Here is a 19,313-nt window from a genome sequence, read left to right as displayed (position 1 = left end):
CAGTACCTAATGTTTTAGATTATTGTTGAGAGAGGTAGATCACCATAGGCCCTGAGTGTCCATGCACATTTTTCCTGGGTATACCAGACATGCAAGGCCTTTATCTCTGACTCAAGAACCAGCATCCATGAAACAGTAACAGGCTAACTTATTAGTTGCTCATGTAAAAATTTGAGTCCAGCCCAGAACCTGTATTATTGGGGGAGGAATCTACCATGCAAGGCCCTGAGCACTCTTACTCAGCACATTTCTTAGGGTTGTGTCTGCAGTGAGCAGCCTTGATTGATGAGCTAGTATCCCCCTCCAGGACAAAGAGCAGGGTTACTTACTGCTTGTTATAAAAATAGTAGATTCCCAAGCTCAGTGTTCCTTTCCTACAACTCAATCCACTGCAGTGCAGGCATCCATCTGGATTCTCTGTGTCTCCTCATAGGACATGGGGACCAAGGGAAACCACAGTAGATATGTTGGTGCTTATGCTGCTTCCTGTGCCATAAGTAAAAGTCCTTTGTCTCTGACCCAGGAGCTTTGGGTGGTTACCTTGGAAGTAGGCTAAAATTGCAAAACCAAGTCATGGGTTATTCTCTTATCCACCTGCCTATATGAACAAATAATAGTAAAATAGCTGAACAGTTTGATTAAATTATGTTTTTGGTTTCAATAAGAGGGATCTACCTTTAGTTTTACCTTTATCCCATCCCTGTACCAAAATTGTCAGGTTTTGTATTTGATTTTATCCTACTTACAGACTAATAAGTTAGCCTGTTGCTGTTTCATGGAAGGAAATAGCACAATCTGTTTTACAGGTGTAAAATTTTTGTGTAAATTTTATTAAAAATTGGGACTTCCTTGGCGGTCCAGTGGTTAACACTCGGCACTTCCACTGCATGGGGCGGGTTCGATCCCTGGTTGGGGAACTAAGATTCTTCATGCTGCAGCGTGGCCAAAAAAAAAAAAGCAAAGAAAGTATTACATAATGTTTTACCAATATTGCAGTGTTGAATGATCTGAATTTCACATAAATGATAAAAGTTTGATTAGGAGAAATAATCCGTTATTTATAAGTGTAGACTTTTTAAAAATTAACTTTTATAATTACATAAGTTAATGCTTATGGCAGAAAATATGCAGACAGTACAGATAATATTTTATTATATTTCTTTACAGACTTTTTTTTTTTTTTTTTTTTTTTTTTTTTGCAGGCTCAGCAGCCATGGCTCACGGGCCCAGCCGCTCCACGGCATGTGGGATCTTCCTGGACCGGGGCACAAACCCATGTCCCCTGCATTGGCAGGCGGACTCTCAACCACTGTGCCACCAGGGAAGCCCAGCAAAGAACTTTAGATTGCTTAGCCTAAGATTAAAATTTAACTGTAGACTGTTAGAAAAGAAAAATCAAGAAGCTAGAAAAGTACTAACTACTGAAAAGTAACAGAAAACACGTAGAAGAGATTCTTTAGTGCTTAAGCCTCTGATGAGGACCTGAGGAATGTGAATCTGCATTTAGGATCTATACCTCAACTGCATGTAAGCTGGACCCATACATTTCTTTACACTGAACTGACATTTAGCTGTGCACTTGGATAATGCATTTCAATGGCAATGGACAGAATAGGACAAAGAGTTTCTTGAGAAGAAATAAAACATTTTTGCCCCATGGTATGATGAGGATACTATACTCTCTATTATAGAATTAATGCAAACTTACATTGAAACAAAAAAAAAATGTAAACTAGTTTTTCAGGCTGAAAAATAGCTGACTATTCTCCAAGATGAAAACTATGAAAAAATGCAAAAATTGAAGTCTATTCATGTATTGACATTAAATAAACTGCTTCAAAATTATTTAGGAAAACTGTGCTTGGAGAGCTATAGTTTCTTTAGTTTTTCAGCTCTTTATTTCCCATTTGAGGTGGTAGATGTTTTAGAAGTCTGCATGTTCAGTGAGCTCCTACTCTGTTCCTAGCATAGAGCTAGAGCTATAAGCTATGTAAGTGGGAAGGGTAGGTGAGGGCCGCTTCTTCACAAAGCCCTCACTGAGGGGTAATGTATGTAGAAGAACAATCATTGGTAGCCTTTGGAGGTAGACAGACTTGCCTAGGTTTGAATCATGGTTGACTCTACTTATTAGCTATGTGGCCTCAGCAAAATACCTGACTTGAGTTTCAGTTCCTCATCTCTAAGATAAGATATTGTGCAGAGCTGTAGTGAGTATTAAGATAAGGTATGTTAAGAGGCTAACACTCTTCCTACTAAATCTCGATGCTAAATATATGGTAGCTATTGCTTGCCATATTATTATGTCTATAGGGGCAACTTTGTTTTTTTTGTAGTTTTTGTTTTTCTCTTTTTTGGCCGCGCGGCTTTTGGGATCTTAGTTCCCTGACCAGGAATTGAACCTGGGCCATGGCAGTGAACCAAGTCCTAATCACAGGACCACCAGGGAATTCCCAGGGCAATTTTACTTGTGATAAATTCTAACATAAATATTTTATGAACGTTTCATGAGCCCTCAACATAAAATAATACATATTTTGGGGCTTCCCTGGTGGTGCAGTGGTTAGGAATCCGCCTGCCAATACAGGGGATACAGGTTCGAGCCCTGGTCCGGGAAGATCCCACATGCTGCGGAGCCAATGGGCCCGTGGGCCACAACTACTGAGCTGGTGCTCTGGATCCCGCGAGCCATAACTACTGAGCCTGCACGCCTAGAGCCCATGCTCCGAGAGGCCTGCGCACCGCGGCAAGGAGTGGCCCCCGCTCGCCACAGCTGGGGAGGGCCTGTGCGCAGCAACGAAGACCCAATGCAGCCAAAAATAAATAAATAAATAAAGTTAAAATAAAAGAAAATAAAGGCATGCTTTTAAAAAAAAGATAATACGTATTTTTAAAATTCTCTGAAACACATTTTATAAAAAAGTCTTTCAACTACATTATATTTACTTTGAGTTTAGGCATTTCACATTGAACTACATAATATAAAATATACTGTTATGCAAAGTTAATTTTAATAATGTAAATATTATGTGAAACTTTTAGATTCCATTTTCTAAATAATCAGAATCTATTTTACCCTGTTTTCTTTAAAGCCTTCTTAGTCTTGGATTTGAAAAGTTTGTCAGGGTTGGGAGTGTCAGGAAGATTGCCAAGCCAGTTTTACCTTACAGGTAAGAACGCTAAATTCCAGAAGTCACAGAATGTTCACAGAAGTATAATTTTATGTAAGTCTTACCTTAAATCTGGTTTCTGAAGAAGACTAGAGAAAGCTTTATCTTTTTCTTGGTGTTAATTTAGGAAATCTGTATTTTACTTTTTTGTGATGCTGTGAAAATGGAATCAAAGGGTATTCTTTTATGTAATTCTTTTTAAGTTTGCATGCTGGCTCAGAAAATGAAAATGAACAATTAAAAGAACTACATGCACTCATGAAGGAAGACCTGACTCCTGTGGAAAGAGTCTGTGTGAGAAAAAGTATTGAGCAGCATAAACTGGGGACCAATAAAACCCTGCTGAAGCAGGTGAGGGGAAACAGCTTCAGTTTGTTTATTTATTTAATTTATATATACGATTCAGATCCCTTTTATTCCTGTTGATAGGAGTATTATTCCTATTTATTTCCCTTAAATAAAACAAATGACTGTGATAGCTCAGATTCAACTGAAGTGTGCCTGTCTATCCAGTGCACGTTTTATTTTATTGCAAAGCGTTCTTCAAATTTGTGAACACATCCAACTCTCCATGACAGAGTCATCTTTTCTCTTTCTCCCTATATGTATATCTTTTTATAGGCTTTAGGGGAAAGTGAAGAGGTGGGAATAGATTCCTGGGAAGTTAAACGAAACTTGGCTTTTTTCTAGGAGAAACAGAGGAAGAGAAAGTCTGACACTGGGCAGAATATCCAAGTTCATTTTTATCTTTGGTGCTTTCCTAGAAAACCAGTCCTTTCATGGTCTGTCTGAAATCTATCCTAAGAATCTAGGAGGCTCAGACACTTAATCCCAGGTATTGGGAACCAACGCTGGACACATAGGGTCTCCGGCTGCAACAAGTAGCATCATCTCCTTCATCAAGTTCTGATCCAGGCCAGTCTGGGCGTCAGCTGGGAGGAGGAAGTCATTTAGTAGCTTTCTCCTGTGAAAGCAGAGCCTGGGGGAAAGAAAAGGGAGTGGAGGAAAAAGAGGGTTGTTGGCTTGTTGGACAATGTGGACATGGGTCCACTTTTTCTGTGAGAGATTTTGGGACAGTCAACCTGTTTGGGACCCTGTTTTGGTCAGCTATCGCTGAAATAATGTTGCTTAACAAAATCTCAATAATTTAAGACAACAAACTTAATGACTCTACAGGTCAGTTGGCGTGGGTCAAGCCTCTCGTTCTGAGAACAGTTGTCTGTGGCATGATGCCCCTCTCCTGACAGACAGCAGAAGTGCAAGAGGGCAGGCAAGATCATACAAATACGTGTAAAGCTTCTGTTCACAGCATGTCAGCTAACATTCCATTGCTATAACAGGTCATATGGCCAAGCCCGACATCAGGCGGCAGGGAAGTATACTCCACCTACTTCTCTGGTGGGAGGCACTGCAGAGGCACGCAGCAAAGGGTGTGGATGAGTAATACTGTCATGGGGAAGGAGGGAATTGTAAATAATAATCAATCTACAACAAGTTTGGGTTCTAGAAATCCTCGGAAGCCTTCAGACCAGCTTTTTATTATCTGAGTTAACCTTTCCTCCCTTCTCCCCAACCAAATCCAGAGGGGCTTAGTTTGACCACATTCAATTAATGCAAATTAGTCATTTATGTAAACTACTTACCATTTTACATCCTTATCCAGCATATTGATACGTAAGAATAATTACTAATGGTTTCTTTTATACCTTTCTAATTGAAAGACGGTTTACTATATTGCTCATTGGTATCACCTGTTCATAAATAAAACTCTTAGAGGAATTTCCATTTCTTATGTGGGAATAATGAAAATGTAGAGGTAAAGTGGCCTATGATTTCTGATTGCCAGTGATTAAATTAGGACCTGCTCATTTCTGATTTTAGCTTGTAAGTTCTTTGGTAAATATATTCTCTTAATTTGTTTAATAGTTGTTAATGAATAACATTCTTACTGTAATAAAGGTCCGAGTAGTTGGAGTTACCTGTGCAGCCTGCCCATTCCCATGCATGAATGATCTTAAATTTCCTGTGGCTGTCCTGGATGAGTGTAGTCAAATCACAGAACCGGCTTCCCTCCTTCCCATTGCAAGGTAACCTAAAAAGTTCTTTTCCAAAGATGCTCCGGTGTTACAATTATGTCAAACATTTCCTCAGTTCAAACTCTTCCCAAACTTTTGTGAAAATTCCTGGCAACAACTACTAAACTGATTTTTTTAAAGAATCCAGAGGGAAATTTGAGGGAGGGGTTAATGTATCAAAATTTTGTTAGATCACAGTTGAGGCAATTGGATCACAGTTTAGACATTCTTAAAGCCTTGAAAGTTCTAGTGCTAGGATTCTACTAGAACGTTGCAGACTTCTCAGCCAGACTAAAGGTGCCTCTTTAGTCATAGTTTAAGAACCTAACTCTACTGAAGAATGTTCTTTGGTTCCTTACCTTGATATAATTCCAGTGTTTAGGTTCTGAAAATATTTTTTAGATTATGAAAGTAGATAAAGTATATAAAGAAAAATAAGTTGAAAATGAAAATTTATCTACTAAAATTTAGGAAACTATGAAATCTTCTAAGCTGTCTCAGCCAATTGAAACGCTGTGCTTTCAAAGCAACTCTTATTGAGGAATCCTAAAGGTAGTGGAAGGAGTACTAGACCAGACTCAGTAGGCTTCAGTCCTAGGCCTTGTTCTGTCCCCCTTGTTTCCTTTTCTTTCTTCTTTATAGTAAATATTTAATCTTCTGATTTCCAGTTTGTAAGTGTTGAAAATGCACAAGAAAGATTTTACTTCACAAGTACTTTTATGTTAATATATTTTGATTCAATATATATGGCAATAAATCTCCACACGTCATAACCGAAAGTATGTTTTTTTTCCCCTTAAAAAATGGGGATGTAACATTAACAACCACTGTAAAATAAAGCACACAATTATTTTGGTGAATATACAGTTCTTTTTTCCCAGGTATAAGGATGAGGGAGTAGGGCATCAACTGTCACGATATGCCCGGGACTTGGGAGGTTCTGGCATCATGGGGTCTTCAGTGTTTAAACTGGGACGCTCCTGGGCAAACCAGAATGAGTTGGTCACCCTACTCAAGAGCCAGGGATGGAGAAAGTAAGGCCCTGCATGGGAGGGTGGAGGGTTAATACTGTGGAGCACCTACTGTCTACTAAACACATTACATACTTTATTAAGTCCTTACAACAGCCATGCATGGTATTATTATATCAAGGTTACTGATAAGAATAGTGAAGCTGTAGAGATTAAATAACTTGCTGTGTCCACACAATGTTATTATAACAGAGCTAAAATTTGGATATAGGTTTTTCTTCAAAACTTGGACTTTTTCCCACTATATTCTATTCCTATTTAGAAAGACATTTTACCCCTGAGAGCCTAATTTGCTTCATCTCTAAAACAAGAGTTTAAGCCAGATGACTTCTAAGAATGTTTCTAAGTTTACAGATTCTAAAAATCATTGTTTCTCAAAGTGTGTTCTGTGAAATACTAAGTCCTTGCAGAGGCAGGGGACACTTACTAGGTTTTATGTGGAAAAAAGTAAAGTTATGTAAAGGATTCTTTACTGCACAACTTTTTAAAGCCTTTTAATACACTTATTATCACTGTTAAGCCTTGTTAGTTCTGGGAACGTGTCATGGTATTCAAATTCTTTGAAATACATTTTAGAAAATAGTGCAGTAAATGATGTTAATGCACGTTTCTCTCATTGCTTAGATTAATTTTTAGAATTCTGTTTTTAGGTTTGAGTGTGAAAAGCTGATTCTTGTTGGAGATCCCAAACAGCTCCCTCCTACTATTCAGGGTTCTGATGCAGCTCATGAAAATGGATTGGAACAAACTCTTTTTGATCGACTTTGCTTAATGGTACTACTGCTAAATTCATACAGAACTATCATTTATTGATTATACACTGTGTAGGTTGATAGAAAGTGAAAATATTAGAAGACCAAGTCCTTGCACTAAAATTATTTTAATTGGAATTGTTTAGAAAGTACTCATCTTAAAGATAAGTTGAACCCTAATAATTTAGAATGAAATGAATCTTTTCCCTGTGTACTTTCGTAGTGGGTAGTAAGTATATTGATTTTGATGTAAAATTTAAAAAATCTATAATGTCTCTGTTATCCATGTCCCCCATTGTAGAACTCTACTTCACATTTTTTTTTAATTTAAAAATTATTAATATAGTCTTAAGTTGAGGTGACATTCACGTAACGTAAAATTAACCATTTTATAATTACTGTCATTTGGAGGCTCATTCTTCCATTTTTTTTCACTGGGATGGATGCAGATTTGGGGGGCCTGGGTTTATACATTTTGGGAAGGGAGTTCACTTTCAATGATGCAAAAATTAAAATTCAGAAGTGAATATTTATTTAAATGTGGAAAGCAATCATAACCAACAATAAATTTTACAAATCTGTCAAATCATCCCCCCCAAAATTAACCATTTTAAATGAATAAAGTGGCATTTTAGTACATCCACAATGCTGTGCAACCACTACCTCTGTCTAGTTCCAAAACATTTTCATCCCCCCCAAAATAAAACTGTATCCATTTAGCAGTTACTCTCTATTCCCTCCCTCCAGCCCCTGGCAAGCACCAGTCTGCTTTCAGTCTGTATGGATTTATCTTTTCTGTGTTTCATATCATACAGTCTTACAATTTTCGTATCATACAGCTTGAAATCATACAATATGTGACCTTTTGTGTCTGGCTTCTTTCACTTGGCACGACATTTTTGAGGTTTATCCACACTGGCGGCATGTAACAGTACTTTTACTTTTTTTTTTAAGTACATTTACAATGTAGTGCAACCATTACCCTATCCTTTTCCAGAACTTTTTCATCAACCCAACAGACACTTTGTACCTATTAAACAATAATTCCTCATTCCCCTCTCCCCTGAGCCCCTGGTGACCCCTATTCTACTTTTGGTCTCTATATTTGCCTATTACAGGTGCTTTATATAAGTAGAATCATACAATATTTTCCCTTTTGTGTCTGGCTTTATTTACTGAGCATGTTTTCACAGTTTGTCCACATTTTAGTATGTGTCAGAATTTTATTCCTTGTTAAGGCTAAAAGTCCATCGTTTTATGTGTACACCACATTTTATTTATCCACTCATCTGTTGATGGACATTGGGGTTGTTTCCGCCCTTCAGCTATTGTGAATAATGCTGTTAGGAAAATTGGTATCAATTATCTGTTCAAGTCTCTGCTTTCAGTTTTTTTGAGTATACACCCAGAAGTGCCACTGCTGGATCTGATGGTAATTCTATGTTTAACTTTTGAGAAACTGCCAAACTCTTTTCCATAGTTGCTGCTCCATTTTACATTCCCAGCAGCAATGTACAAGGGTTCTAATTTCTCCACATCTTCACCAACACTTGTTATTTTTCATTTTTTAAAATAACAGCTAACTTAATGGGTATAAGGTGGTATCTCATTGTGGTTTCCCTAATGTCTAATCACGTTGAGCATCTTTTCATGCACTTATCTTTGGAAAAATGCGTATTCAAGCCCTTTGCCTATTTTTGAATTGGGTTGTTTGTTGTGTTGTTGAGTTGTAGGAGTTCTTTATATATTTTGGATATTAATCCCTTATCAGATATATGATTTGCAAATATTCTCTTCCATTTGGTAGGTTGTCTTTTCACATGTTTATGCCCTAAAAGAGTATTGGGGATTGATTTTTTTCCTCACATATTTCTCCCCCATAGAAGATCCTTTGTCCATGTGATCACTAATCCTGCATTTTATTACATATTATTAGAGTGCTTTGTAACTATTCAGAATGTTCAAACAATATTACAGAACATTTTGCGAATAAAGAACATACTCAAGGAAAGCCCTAAAGTAGATGGGAGTTGGTTTATGGATGTATTCAGAAAATCGGAAACTTCTTTGAAGATTCAGAATGAAAAATGGCTTGTACCTAAGGAGGATAGTTAATGAGTTATCAACAAGTTTCTAATTTTTTTTAAAGATTTATTTTCAATTTAGTGTTAGGCCAATTCCATATAGATTATGAAAGCATGATGTTAGGTACCATACTTATTAGATAGTCTAAGATTCGTTTATATTTTATAATTTTCTGGTATAAAAATGTTTTACTATAGTTTACTATAAAAATATTTTTAGTAAATTCAAAAAAATTCTTTTTATTCATTTTATCATTGTAATTAATTTACTAAGAGCACAATATGGCAGTATTTTTAAACTTTAAAATATTATTGTGGATTTTTTTTCCCCTAAGAAAAAAAATGCTGTTTTAATTCATTTTTCTGCACTTAAATTTCTTAGGGTCACAAACCAGTTCTATTGAGAACCCAGTACCGTTGTCACCCTACAATCAGTGCTATTGCTAATGATCTGTTTTATGAAGGAAACCTCATGAATGGTGTTTCAGAAACAGAGAGGAGCCCTTTACTGGAATGGCTCCCAACCCTGTGTTTCTATAACGTTAAAGGACTGGAACAGGTAAATGACATTAGTGTTGATAAGAGTCAACACAGTTTAGTTTCCTGTTTTAATTTTATTGTTGTTGTTTGCATGCTTTTCATGGTCTTTCTGTAGTGTTTCTGGGAAATGTAATTTAGGTTCTGTTTCTTACTCCAGATTGAAAGAGATAACAGCTTTCATAATGTGGCAGAAGCTGCTTTTACACTCAAGCTGATCCAATCACTGATTGCAAGTGGAATAGCGGGCTCTATGATTGGGGTGATAACATTATACAAATCCCAAATGTACAAGGTTTGTATTACCTATTATGATATTTATCATTATTAAATATTATAATTTCACATTATAATATTTTATATTACATTTGTAGTAGTTTGGTTTGTGTTGGTTTGGTGCTAGAAAAACTTTGGGGACTGTAGTTAATATATTAAAAAAGCAGCATTCAGACTTTAGTCTGGCTTTTTTTCTGTATAATTAAATGTAAACCTAACAAGGTTTAATTAAATTCAGTTTACAGCTGTTGGGGCAAAAATGCAAATAAACAAATTAGAGGGAAGGAAATTTGGTATATCCTTTGTGTTTTGGGACAGTTGGGATTGAATCTGTTTTCCAAAATGTTCTTTTATTATTATTACATTTTATCAATAAATCAAAGATAGATACCAGATAGTAATCTACACACAAGCCAGTTACTTCTAACTAGTTTTCATTTATATTTATTTATTTTTAGTATTTTTCATCTGTTTCATTTAGTTTATCAGCTCTAAATTAGCATACCTAAATAAGTTTCCTAGCAAAAGATAAATCATCTTTTGTTTCATAACTTACATTATCATTAGTTATTTATCATTTCAGAAATTAGCCAAATCTGTGAGTAATAAAAAAGAAAATGAAAATTACCCACTAGTAGTTAAATGATGACGGCTGCTGTGGGTAGGTTGAGAGGTGTAGGTTCTTCATGACGTCTGCACCACATGAGCCTTGTCTTCTTTCCTCCACAGCTCTGTCATTTACTCAGTGCTGTGGACTTTGACCATCCTGATATGAAAGCCGTGCAGGTGTCCACAGTAGATGCTTTTCAGGGAGCTGAAAAGGAGATCATTATTCTGTCCTGCGTAAGGACCAGACAAGTAGGATTTATTGATTCAGAAAAAAGAATGAATGTTGCATTGACCAGAGGAAGGAGGCATTTGTTGATTGTAGGAAATTTAGCCTGTCTGAGGAAAAATCGACTATGGGGGCGTGTGATCCAACACTGTGAAGGTAAAATAAAAATGTATTTAATTCAAGCATTTTGAATTAAAACTGACTTTTGGGTTAGTGCTTGGGGTGGTTCAGGGAGGAACAGCTCTGACTTTGCCATTATGGGAGATGAGTGAAATGATAATATGGAAACTACTGTAAAATATAGTTGTCTCATGTTTTGTATCTTTCTAAGGGAGGGAAGATGGATTGCAACACGCAAGCCAGTATGAACCACAGCTGAACCATCTCCTTAAAGATTATTTTGAAAAACAAGCAGAAGAAAAACAGAAGAAAAAGAGTGAAAAAGATAAATCTAAAGATAAATCTTATTTGCAAAAAGACATGATATAGTTTGTATTTATATAATTTCAAATTCATTTTACACTATACATTTGTATATTTTTATTACCCCAAACCCATTATTGAAATAAAAAAGATATTTAAACAAAAGTAAACATATGTAAAATTTTGCTCTTCAGAAAAAGTATAGTTACTTACATTAAGATAGGCAGATGTTGAAAGTAATATAAAATCTAATAAAAATAATCTTTTTCTAAAAATTATGGCTTCTGTTTGCTAAAGAAATGAATTTTACAAGGAGCAGGAAAAAGCCTTTATGGGGAATAACAATGTTACTTCAAAAATAAGTGAATATCTCAAAAGCTCATCTGTTAAAACATGTCTGTCTACACAGTTATACCAACACACTCCTCCTTTCTGAACTACAGCTCTAGCCGAATCTTTTAAAAATAATTATAATGCCCTGTCATTTTATAAGTAAAAATGTATTCACAATAAAACTTTTAAGGAGTACAAAAGAAAGAAGAAAAATGAACTAAAAGTTCATTCCTGAAGATAGCAGTGCTCAAAACTGGCCATGACACTGGTATAATAGGTGCTCAATAAGTATCTGTTGGATGAATGAATGAATGAATGAATGGATGGATGAAAGACTCCCTTTGGCTCATTTCATTCTATAGTCTTTTTCCTGTGCATTTATTTGCATAGTAGTTATTGGTATATATAATATATAATGGATTTTAAACTATTCTAAAAAGAATACATTCCCCTTATAGAAAATCTGCAAAATACAGAAGAGTATACAATAGAAAATAAAAAGCACCTAGAGATTCACTACCCAGAGATAATAATTGCTAACATATTGCTTCAGTCTTTTTTCTATGCTTATATTCCATATGTAAATATGTAAATAAGTTAAACCATTTGTTGTATGATTTTTAGCCATTATTAACAAAGGAACAGGGCTTCCCTGGTGGCGCAGTGGTTGAGAATCTGCCTGCCAATGCAGGGGATATGAGTTCGAGCCCTGGTCTGGGAGGATCCCACATGCCATGGAGCATCTAGGCCCTTGAGCCACAACTACTGAGACTGCGTGTCTGGAGCCTGTGCTCTGCAACAAGAGAGACTGTGATAGTGAGAGACCCGCGCACCGCGATGAAGAGTGGCCCCCACTTGCCACAACTAGAGAAAGCCCTCGCACAGAAACGAAGACCCAACACAGCAAAAATAAATAAATTAAAAAACCTCCTACACCCCTCCCCCCCCCCAAAAAAAGGAACATATACTTATCCTACATGGAAAAATTGCAAGGGCTTGATTATAATTAATATCAATGAAATATTTGTCTTTACCAATTAAAAACTCATATTTTTTATGAGTGATTTGAGTCACTTAATATTTATTTTAAAGATGCAGAAAATTGCTTACTTGAATTACTTCACTGTAAAAAATGACCAGTCTACCTCTATGAAACTCTTCTTTTGTTTGGGAGAAAAATCTAACGAAACAAAAGTTGTTATTCTCCAAGCCTTGTCCACAATGTGTTAATGATTGCAACAGCATTTGCTCTTTTAATGTAAGTGAAAGATGTGACTCTCGAGTTCCAGGCAATACCTGACTGGATAGGAGACACCTCAGGAATTACTCATTGCCCCTTGGGGACCCTGGTGGGGCCCAAAAGCCCCTTGAGCCCAGCACATCCTCAGTAGATTCACTAGGACAGAGACCCAGGCCTGAAGATAGCATGTGAGATGCCACCTGTAGGCTAGACAGGGTGGGTGCCCCAGCTGAGCTCTGCATCACCATCTGGGAAAACAGGAGGGGAGAGAAGCCTTTACCAATCTGCCATTACCCCAAAGAGGCCTTGCTTAGTTGGAAGTTACTTTTCTACCCCGGATTTGTGTGTCTTACAACCAGAAGAAAAGGAGTAACCTTAATGGACCAGTTTACTTCCCAACTCTACTGAGAGTGCAAACTTGAGTGCCACCTTATGTCAATTACATGGACAAGAAAGGAGCCACATTTTCACAAAACACAAGATGGCAGAACAGAAGGACCTTGAGCTCATCTCCTCTTACGAGGAGATTAAAAATTAAAAAGACTGGAACTTACCACAAACGATGTTCTACATCCAAAGACATAAAGAAGAAACCCAACAAGATGGTAGGAGGGACACACACATGATATAATCAAATCTCATAACCCCCCGGGTCGGCAACCCACAAAGTGGGGAATAATTATATGACAAAAGTTCTACCACAGAAGAGTTCTGAGCCCCTTGTCAGGCTCCTCAGCCTGGGGGTTTGGCTTCAGGAGGAGGAGCCCCCAGAGCATTTGGCTTTGAAGGCCAGCAGCGTTTGAGTGCAGGAGCTCCACAGGACTGGGGGAAACAGAGACTCCACTCTGGGAGGGTGCACACAAGGTTTCATGCGCACCAGGACCCAGGGCAAAAGCAGTGACTTCATAGGAGCCTGGGCCAGACCTACCTGCTGGTCTTAGAGGGTCTCCTGGGAAGGTGGAGGGCAGCTGTGGTTCACTGTGAGGACAAGGACACCAGTGGTGGGCATACTGGGGAGCATCCATCAGTGTGAACTGTCCTGGAGACTGCCATTTTGGGACCAAGACCTGGCCCACCCCAAAAGCCTGGGGACTCCAGTGCTGGGATGCCTCAGGCCAAACAATAGGGCAGGAACACAGCCCCACCCATCAGCAGACAGGCTGCCTAGCAACTTCGTGGGCCCACAGCCACCTCTTGACACGCCCCTAGACATGGCCCCGCCCACCAGAGGGCCAAGACCCAGCTCCACCCACCAGTGCCCAGGCACTGGCCCCTCCCACCAGGAAGCCTGCACAAGCCTCTAGACCAGCCTCACCCACCAGGGGCAGACACCAGAAGCAAGAAAACTAAGATCCAGCAGCCTGTGGAACCAAGTCATAGATCATAACCTACCCTGGGACCAGCTGGTCCCTGGCCCTTGGGTGACAAGAGGGAAGTGTACTGCTGGGACTCATAGGACACCTCCCACAGAGGGCCCCTTATCCAAGGTTGAGAAACGTAACTAACCTTCCATATATATAAAAATACAAATATAAATGTAGACAAAATGAGATAGCAAAGGAATATGTTCCAGACAAAAGAACAAGACAAAACCCCAGAAGAACAACTAAGTGACATAGAGATAGGCTATCTACCTGAGAAAGAGTTCAGAGTAGTGATCATAACGATGATGCAAGAACTCGGGAAAAGAATGGATGCACAGAGCAATAAGCTACAAGAAGTTTTTAATAAAGAGTTAGAAAAGATAAAGAACAACCAGAGTTGAAGAATACAATAACTGCAATGAAAAATACACTAGAAGGAATCAATAGCAGAATATATGAGGAAGAAGAATGGATAAGTGAGCTGGAAAACAGAATGGTGGAAATCAACGCCATGGAACAGAATAAAGAAAAAGAAATGAGGACAGTTTAAGAGACCTCTGGGACAACATCAAATGCACCAACATTCACATTATAGGGGTCCCAGAAGGAGAAGAGAGAGAGAGAAAGAGCCTGAGAAAATATTTGAAGAGATAATAGCTGAAAACTTCCCTAACAGAAAGGAAACAGTCGCCCAAGTCCAGGAAGTGCAGAGAGTCTCATATAGGATTAACCCAAGGAGGAACATACTGAGACACATAACCAGGGGCAGACACCAGAAGCAAGAAAACTAAGATCCAGCAGCCTGTGGAACCAAGTCATAGATCATAACCTACCCTGGGACCAGCTGGTCCCTGGCCCTTGGGTGACAAGAGGGAAGTGTACTGCTGGGACTCATAGGACACCTCCCACAGAGGGCCCCTTATCCAAGGTTGAGAAACGTAACTAACCTTCCATATATATAAAAATACAAATATAAATGTAGACAAAATGAGATAGCAAAGGAATATGTTCCAGACAAAAGAACAAGACAAAACCCCAGAAGAACAACTAAGTGACATAGAGATAGGCTATCTACCTGAGAAAGAGTTCAGAGTAGTGATCATAACGATGATGCAAGAACTCGGGAAAAGAATGGATGCACAGAGCAATAAGCTACAAGAAGTTTTTAATAAAGAGTTAGAAAAGATAAAGAACAACCAGAGTTGAAGAATACAATAACTGCAATGAAAAATACACTAGAAGGAATCAATAGCAGAATATATGAGGAAGAAGAATGGATAAGTGAGCTGGAAAACAGAATGGTGGAAATCAACGCCATGGAACAGAATAAAGAAAAAGAAATGAGGACAGTTTAAGAGACCTCTGGGACAACATCAAATGCACCAACATTCACATTATAGGGGTCCCAGAAGGAGAAGAGAGAGAGAGAAAGAGCCTGAGAAAATATTTGAAGAGATAATAGCTGAAAACTTCCCTAACAGAAAGGAAACAGTCGCCCAAGTCCAGGAAGTGCAGAGAGTCTCATATAGGATTAACCCAAGGAGGAACATACTGAGACACATAGTAATCAAACTTGATGAAAATTAAAGATAAAGAGAAAATATTAAAAGCAAGAAGGGAAACCAGCAAATAACATGTAATGGAATCCTCATAAGGTTATCAGCTAATTTTTCAGCAGAAACTCTGCAGGCCAGAGGGGATGGCACAATATATTTAAAGTGATGAAAGGGAAAAACCTACAACCAAGAATACTGTACCCAGCAAGGCTCTCAGATTTGATGGAGAAATCAAAAGCTTTACAGATAAGCAGAAGCTAAAAGAATTCAGCACCACCAAACCAGCTTTATAACAAATGCTAAAAGAACTTCTCTAGGCAGAAAAGGCCACAACTAGAAACACGAAAACTACAAATTGGGAAAGCTCACCAGTAAAGGCAAACATATAGTAAAGGTAGGAAATCATTCACATACAAATATAGCATCTAAACCAGTAATCATGAGAGGAGAAGAGTACAAATGCAGGATATTGGAAATTAAGAGACCAGCAATTTGGGACCTCCCTGGTGGTCCAGTGGTTAAGACTCCACGCTCCCAACGCAGGGGGGCCCAGGTTCAATCCCTGGTCAGGGAACTAGATCCCACACGCTGCAACTAAGAGCCCGCATGCTGCAACTAAAGATCCCACATGCTGTGACTAAAGATCCTGCATGCCGCAACGAAGATGCTATGTGCCGTAACTAAGACTTGGCACAGCCAAATAAATAAATAAATGTTAAAAAAAAAAGAGACCAGCAACTTAAAACAATCAAATATATATACAGACTGCTATATCAAAACCTCATGGTGACCACAAACCAAAAATCTATAATAGATATACCACCACACACAAAAGAAAAAGGAATCCAAACACAATACTAAAGATAGTCATCAAATCACAGGATAAGAGAATAAAAGAGGAAAGGAATAAAAAAGACCTACAAAAACAAATCCAAAACAATTAACAAAATGGCAATAAGAATATACATATCGATAATTACCTCAAATGTAAATGGATTAAATGCTCCAACCAAAAGACAAAGACTGGCTGAATGGATACAAAAACAAGACCTGTATATATGCTGTCTACAAGAGATGCACTTCAGATCTAGAGACACACATACAGACTGAAAGTGAGGGGATGAAAAAAAAGGTATTCCATGCAAATAGAAATTAAAAGACACCTGGAGTAGCAATACTCATATCAGACAAAATAGACTTTAAAATAAAGACTGTTACAAGAGACAAAGAAGGACACTATATAACGGTCAAGGGATCAATCCAAGAAGATATAACAATTGCAAATAACATGCACTCAACATAGGAGCACCTCAATATATAAGGCAAATGTTAACAGACATAAAAGGAGAAATTGACACTTATACAATAATAGTGGGGGACTTTAACAACCCATTTTCATCAATGGACAGATCATCCAGACAGAAAATCAATAAGAAAACACAGGCCTTAAATGACACATTAGACCAGATGGACTTAATTGATATTTAGAGAGCATTCCATCTGAAAGCAGCAGAATATACATTCTTTTAAAGTGCAGATGGAACATTCTCCAGGATAGATCACATGCTGTGCCACAAAGCAAGCCTCAGTAAATTTAAGAAAACTGAAATCATATCAAGCATCTTTTCCGACCACAACACTATGAGATTAGAAATCAACTACAAGAAAAAAACTGCAAAAAACAAACACATGGAGGCTAAACAATATGCTACTACACAACCCATGGATCATTGAAGAAATCAAAGAAAAACTCAAAAAATATCTAGAGATAAATGAAAATGAAAACACAGTGATCCAAAACCTATGGGATGCAGCAGTTCTAAAAGCAGTTCTAAGAGGGAAGTATATAGCAATACAAGCTTACCTCAGGAAACAAGAAAAATCTCAAATAAACAACCTAACCTTACACCTAAAGCAACTAGAGAAAGAAGAACAAACAAAACCCAAAGTTAGTTAAAGGAAAGAAATCATAAAGATCAGAGCAGAAATAAATGAAATAGAGATGAAGAACACCACAGAAAAGATCAACAAAACTAAAAGCTGATTCTTTGAAAAGATAAACAAAATTGATAAACCTTTAGCCAAACTCATCAAGAAAAAAAGGGAGAGGGCCCGAATCAGAAATGAAAAAGGAGAAGTCACAACCGGCACTACAGAAATACCAAGGATCATAAGAGTCTACTATGAAAAATTATATTCCAATAAAATGGACAGATTCTTCACACAGATCTTCACATACCTGTCTGCTGATGCAGTCACAAGACAGCCCTTTATTTGACTGCTTAGATCAAGATGAGAAATTTCATCATTGTGTGCATTAAGTGTAAAAATTGGCTTATCTGAACGTGCATCCAAATTATATACAAAACCGTCATCTGTACTGGCCAAAAAATGACAAGGTGAAAAGTGATTCCAAGTCACTCTCAATCTGCCCACTGAATCGCCACATTTGATGGCTTTCCTCTGGACTTCGGCAGTCATACAAAGCCACTGACTTATAATATGATCCAGAAATCAGAGTCTGTGCTTCAAATGGATGAAACTGGAGAGTCTGGATCTTGTCTGTATGTATGGCAAGGCTGGCTGCTGGCTTCCCCAAGGACGTATCCCACAGAATAACAGTGTTATCAGCTGATGCACTGGCCAGCATATTTCTGATCAGCTTATTCCAAGAAAGGTCAAGGACAGCATCAGTATGCCCATCTGCTGAGGAATTCACCTTTCCTTTCTTTTTCTTCTTTTTTGATAGCTTACTTCTAAGTGTAAAGACTGGCTCTAAAGAATTCCACTATATCAAAATCCCACACTTCAATAACGGGGGCCATGTTTCCCACAGCAATGTAATTTCCAGTTGAATCATCTGGGCTAGGATCAAAATTCAGCCATTCCACACTCAAAGGGTATGCAGACAACAGGATATCATGGTGGACATAAAAAGAATCTTCTTCTTGATTATAAACATGTACCTCTAAATTGCATTGGTCCTGTTCAGCTCTGCCACAAACTATGAGAATGTCATTGGGCTTAATCAAGAAAACTTCACGTTCGTACTGCTCCGTATCTTTCAGAGTAACATAAGGATCTTCATCATTACTCCCATAGACTGTAAGACCCAAAAGAGATTCACCAAGAGTTTCAGTATCTACGTCACCTTCTTCATTATATTTATCTAAGTCATACTCGGCCAGCTCATCATCATCCAGTGTCCTGTCATCCTCTAGGCCACCATCCTCCAGCGGATCCGAGGTCAGGCCTGGGCACAGGCGCCCTGCATGCCATCTTCTGAAGGATCATCTGTCTCCTCTTCATCACTGCCACCTTTTTCTTGTAATTTTTCCTTTGCTTCAGCAATGAGACGTTTCACTTCTTTTTTACTAAGCTCTACAGATTCTTCTAGGTAGAAGAAATGGGAAGGGACTTCCCTGGAGGCACAGTGGTTAAGAATTTGCCTGCCAATCCAGGGGACATGGGTTCGAGCCCTGGTCCAGGAGGATCCCACATGCCACGGAGCAACTAAGCCCATGCGCCACAACTACTGAGCCTGCGCTCTGGAGCCCGTGGGCCACAACTACTGAAGCTCGTGGGCCTAGAGCCCATGTTCCACAGCAGGAGAGGACACCGCAGTGAGAAGCCTGCACAC

General features: G+C 38.3%; 1 protein-coding gene and 1 pseudogene across 2 annotated transcripts in view; one reads left to right on the top strand and one right to left on the bottom strand.

Moving 5' to 3' along the window:
- Positions 1-11,315, top strand: part of ZGRF1 (zinc finger GRF-type containing 1) — a 69,977-nt gene extending 58,662 nt beyond the window's left edge. For both annotated transcript variants that reach the window (XM_055086175.1, XM_028492185.2), the window contains 8 exons: positions 3,090-3,167; positions 3,371-3,518; positions 5,127-5,254; positions 6,924-7,047; positions 9,492-9,668; positions 9,807-9,941; positions 10,652-10,913; positions 11,089-11,315. In XM_055086175.1, coding sequence (XP_054942150.1) covers positions 3,090-3,167; positions 3,371-3,518; positions 5,127-5,254; positions 6,924-7,047; positions 9,492-9,668; positions 9,807-9,941; positions 10,652-10,913; positions 11,089-11,246 — 1,210 coding nt within the window. In that variant the 3' untranslated portion in view covers positions 11,247-11,315. The remainder of the gene's footprint in view (positions 1-3,089; positions 3,168-3,370; positions 3,519-5,126; positions 5,255-6,923; positions 7,048-9,491; positions 9,669-9,806; positions 9,942-10,651; positions 10,914-11,088) is intronic.
- A 6,539-nt stretch (positions 11,316-17,854) lies between these two features.
- LOC102993023 (periodic tryptophan protein 1 homolog) lies at positions 17,855-18,883 on the bottom strand (annotated as a pseudogene).
- Positions 18,884-19,313: the final 430 nt, after the last annotated feature.

This window comes from Physeter macrocephalus, chromosome 7 (genome assembly GCF_002837175.3).
Source record: "Physeter macrocephalus isolate SW-GA chromosome 7, ASM283717v5, whole genome shotgun sequence".
Classification (NCBI taxonomy): domain Eukaryota; kingdom Metazoa; phylum Chordata; class Mammalia; order Artiodactyla; family Physeteridae; genus Physeter; species Physeter macrocephalus.
Note: the sequence above shows the minus strand (reverse complement) of the source record. Positions and strands in the feature narration are given on the sequence as shown.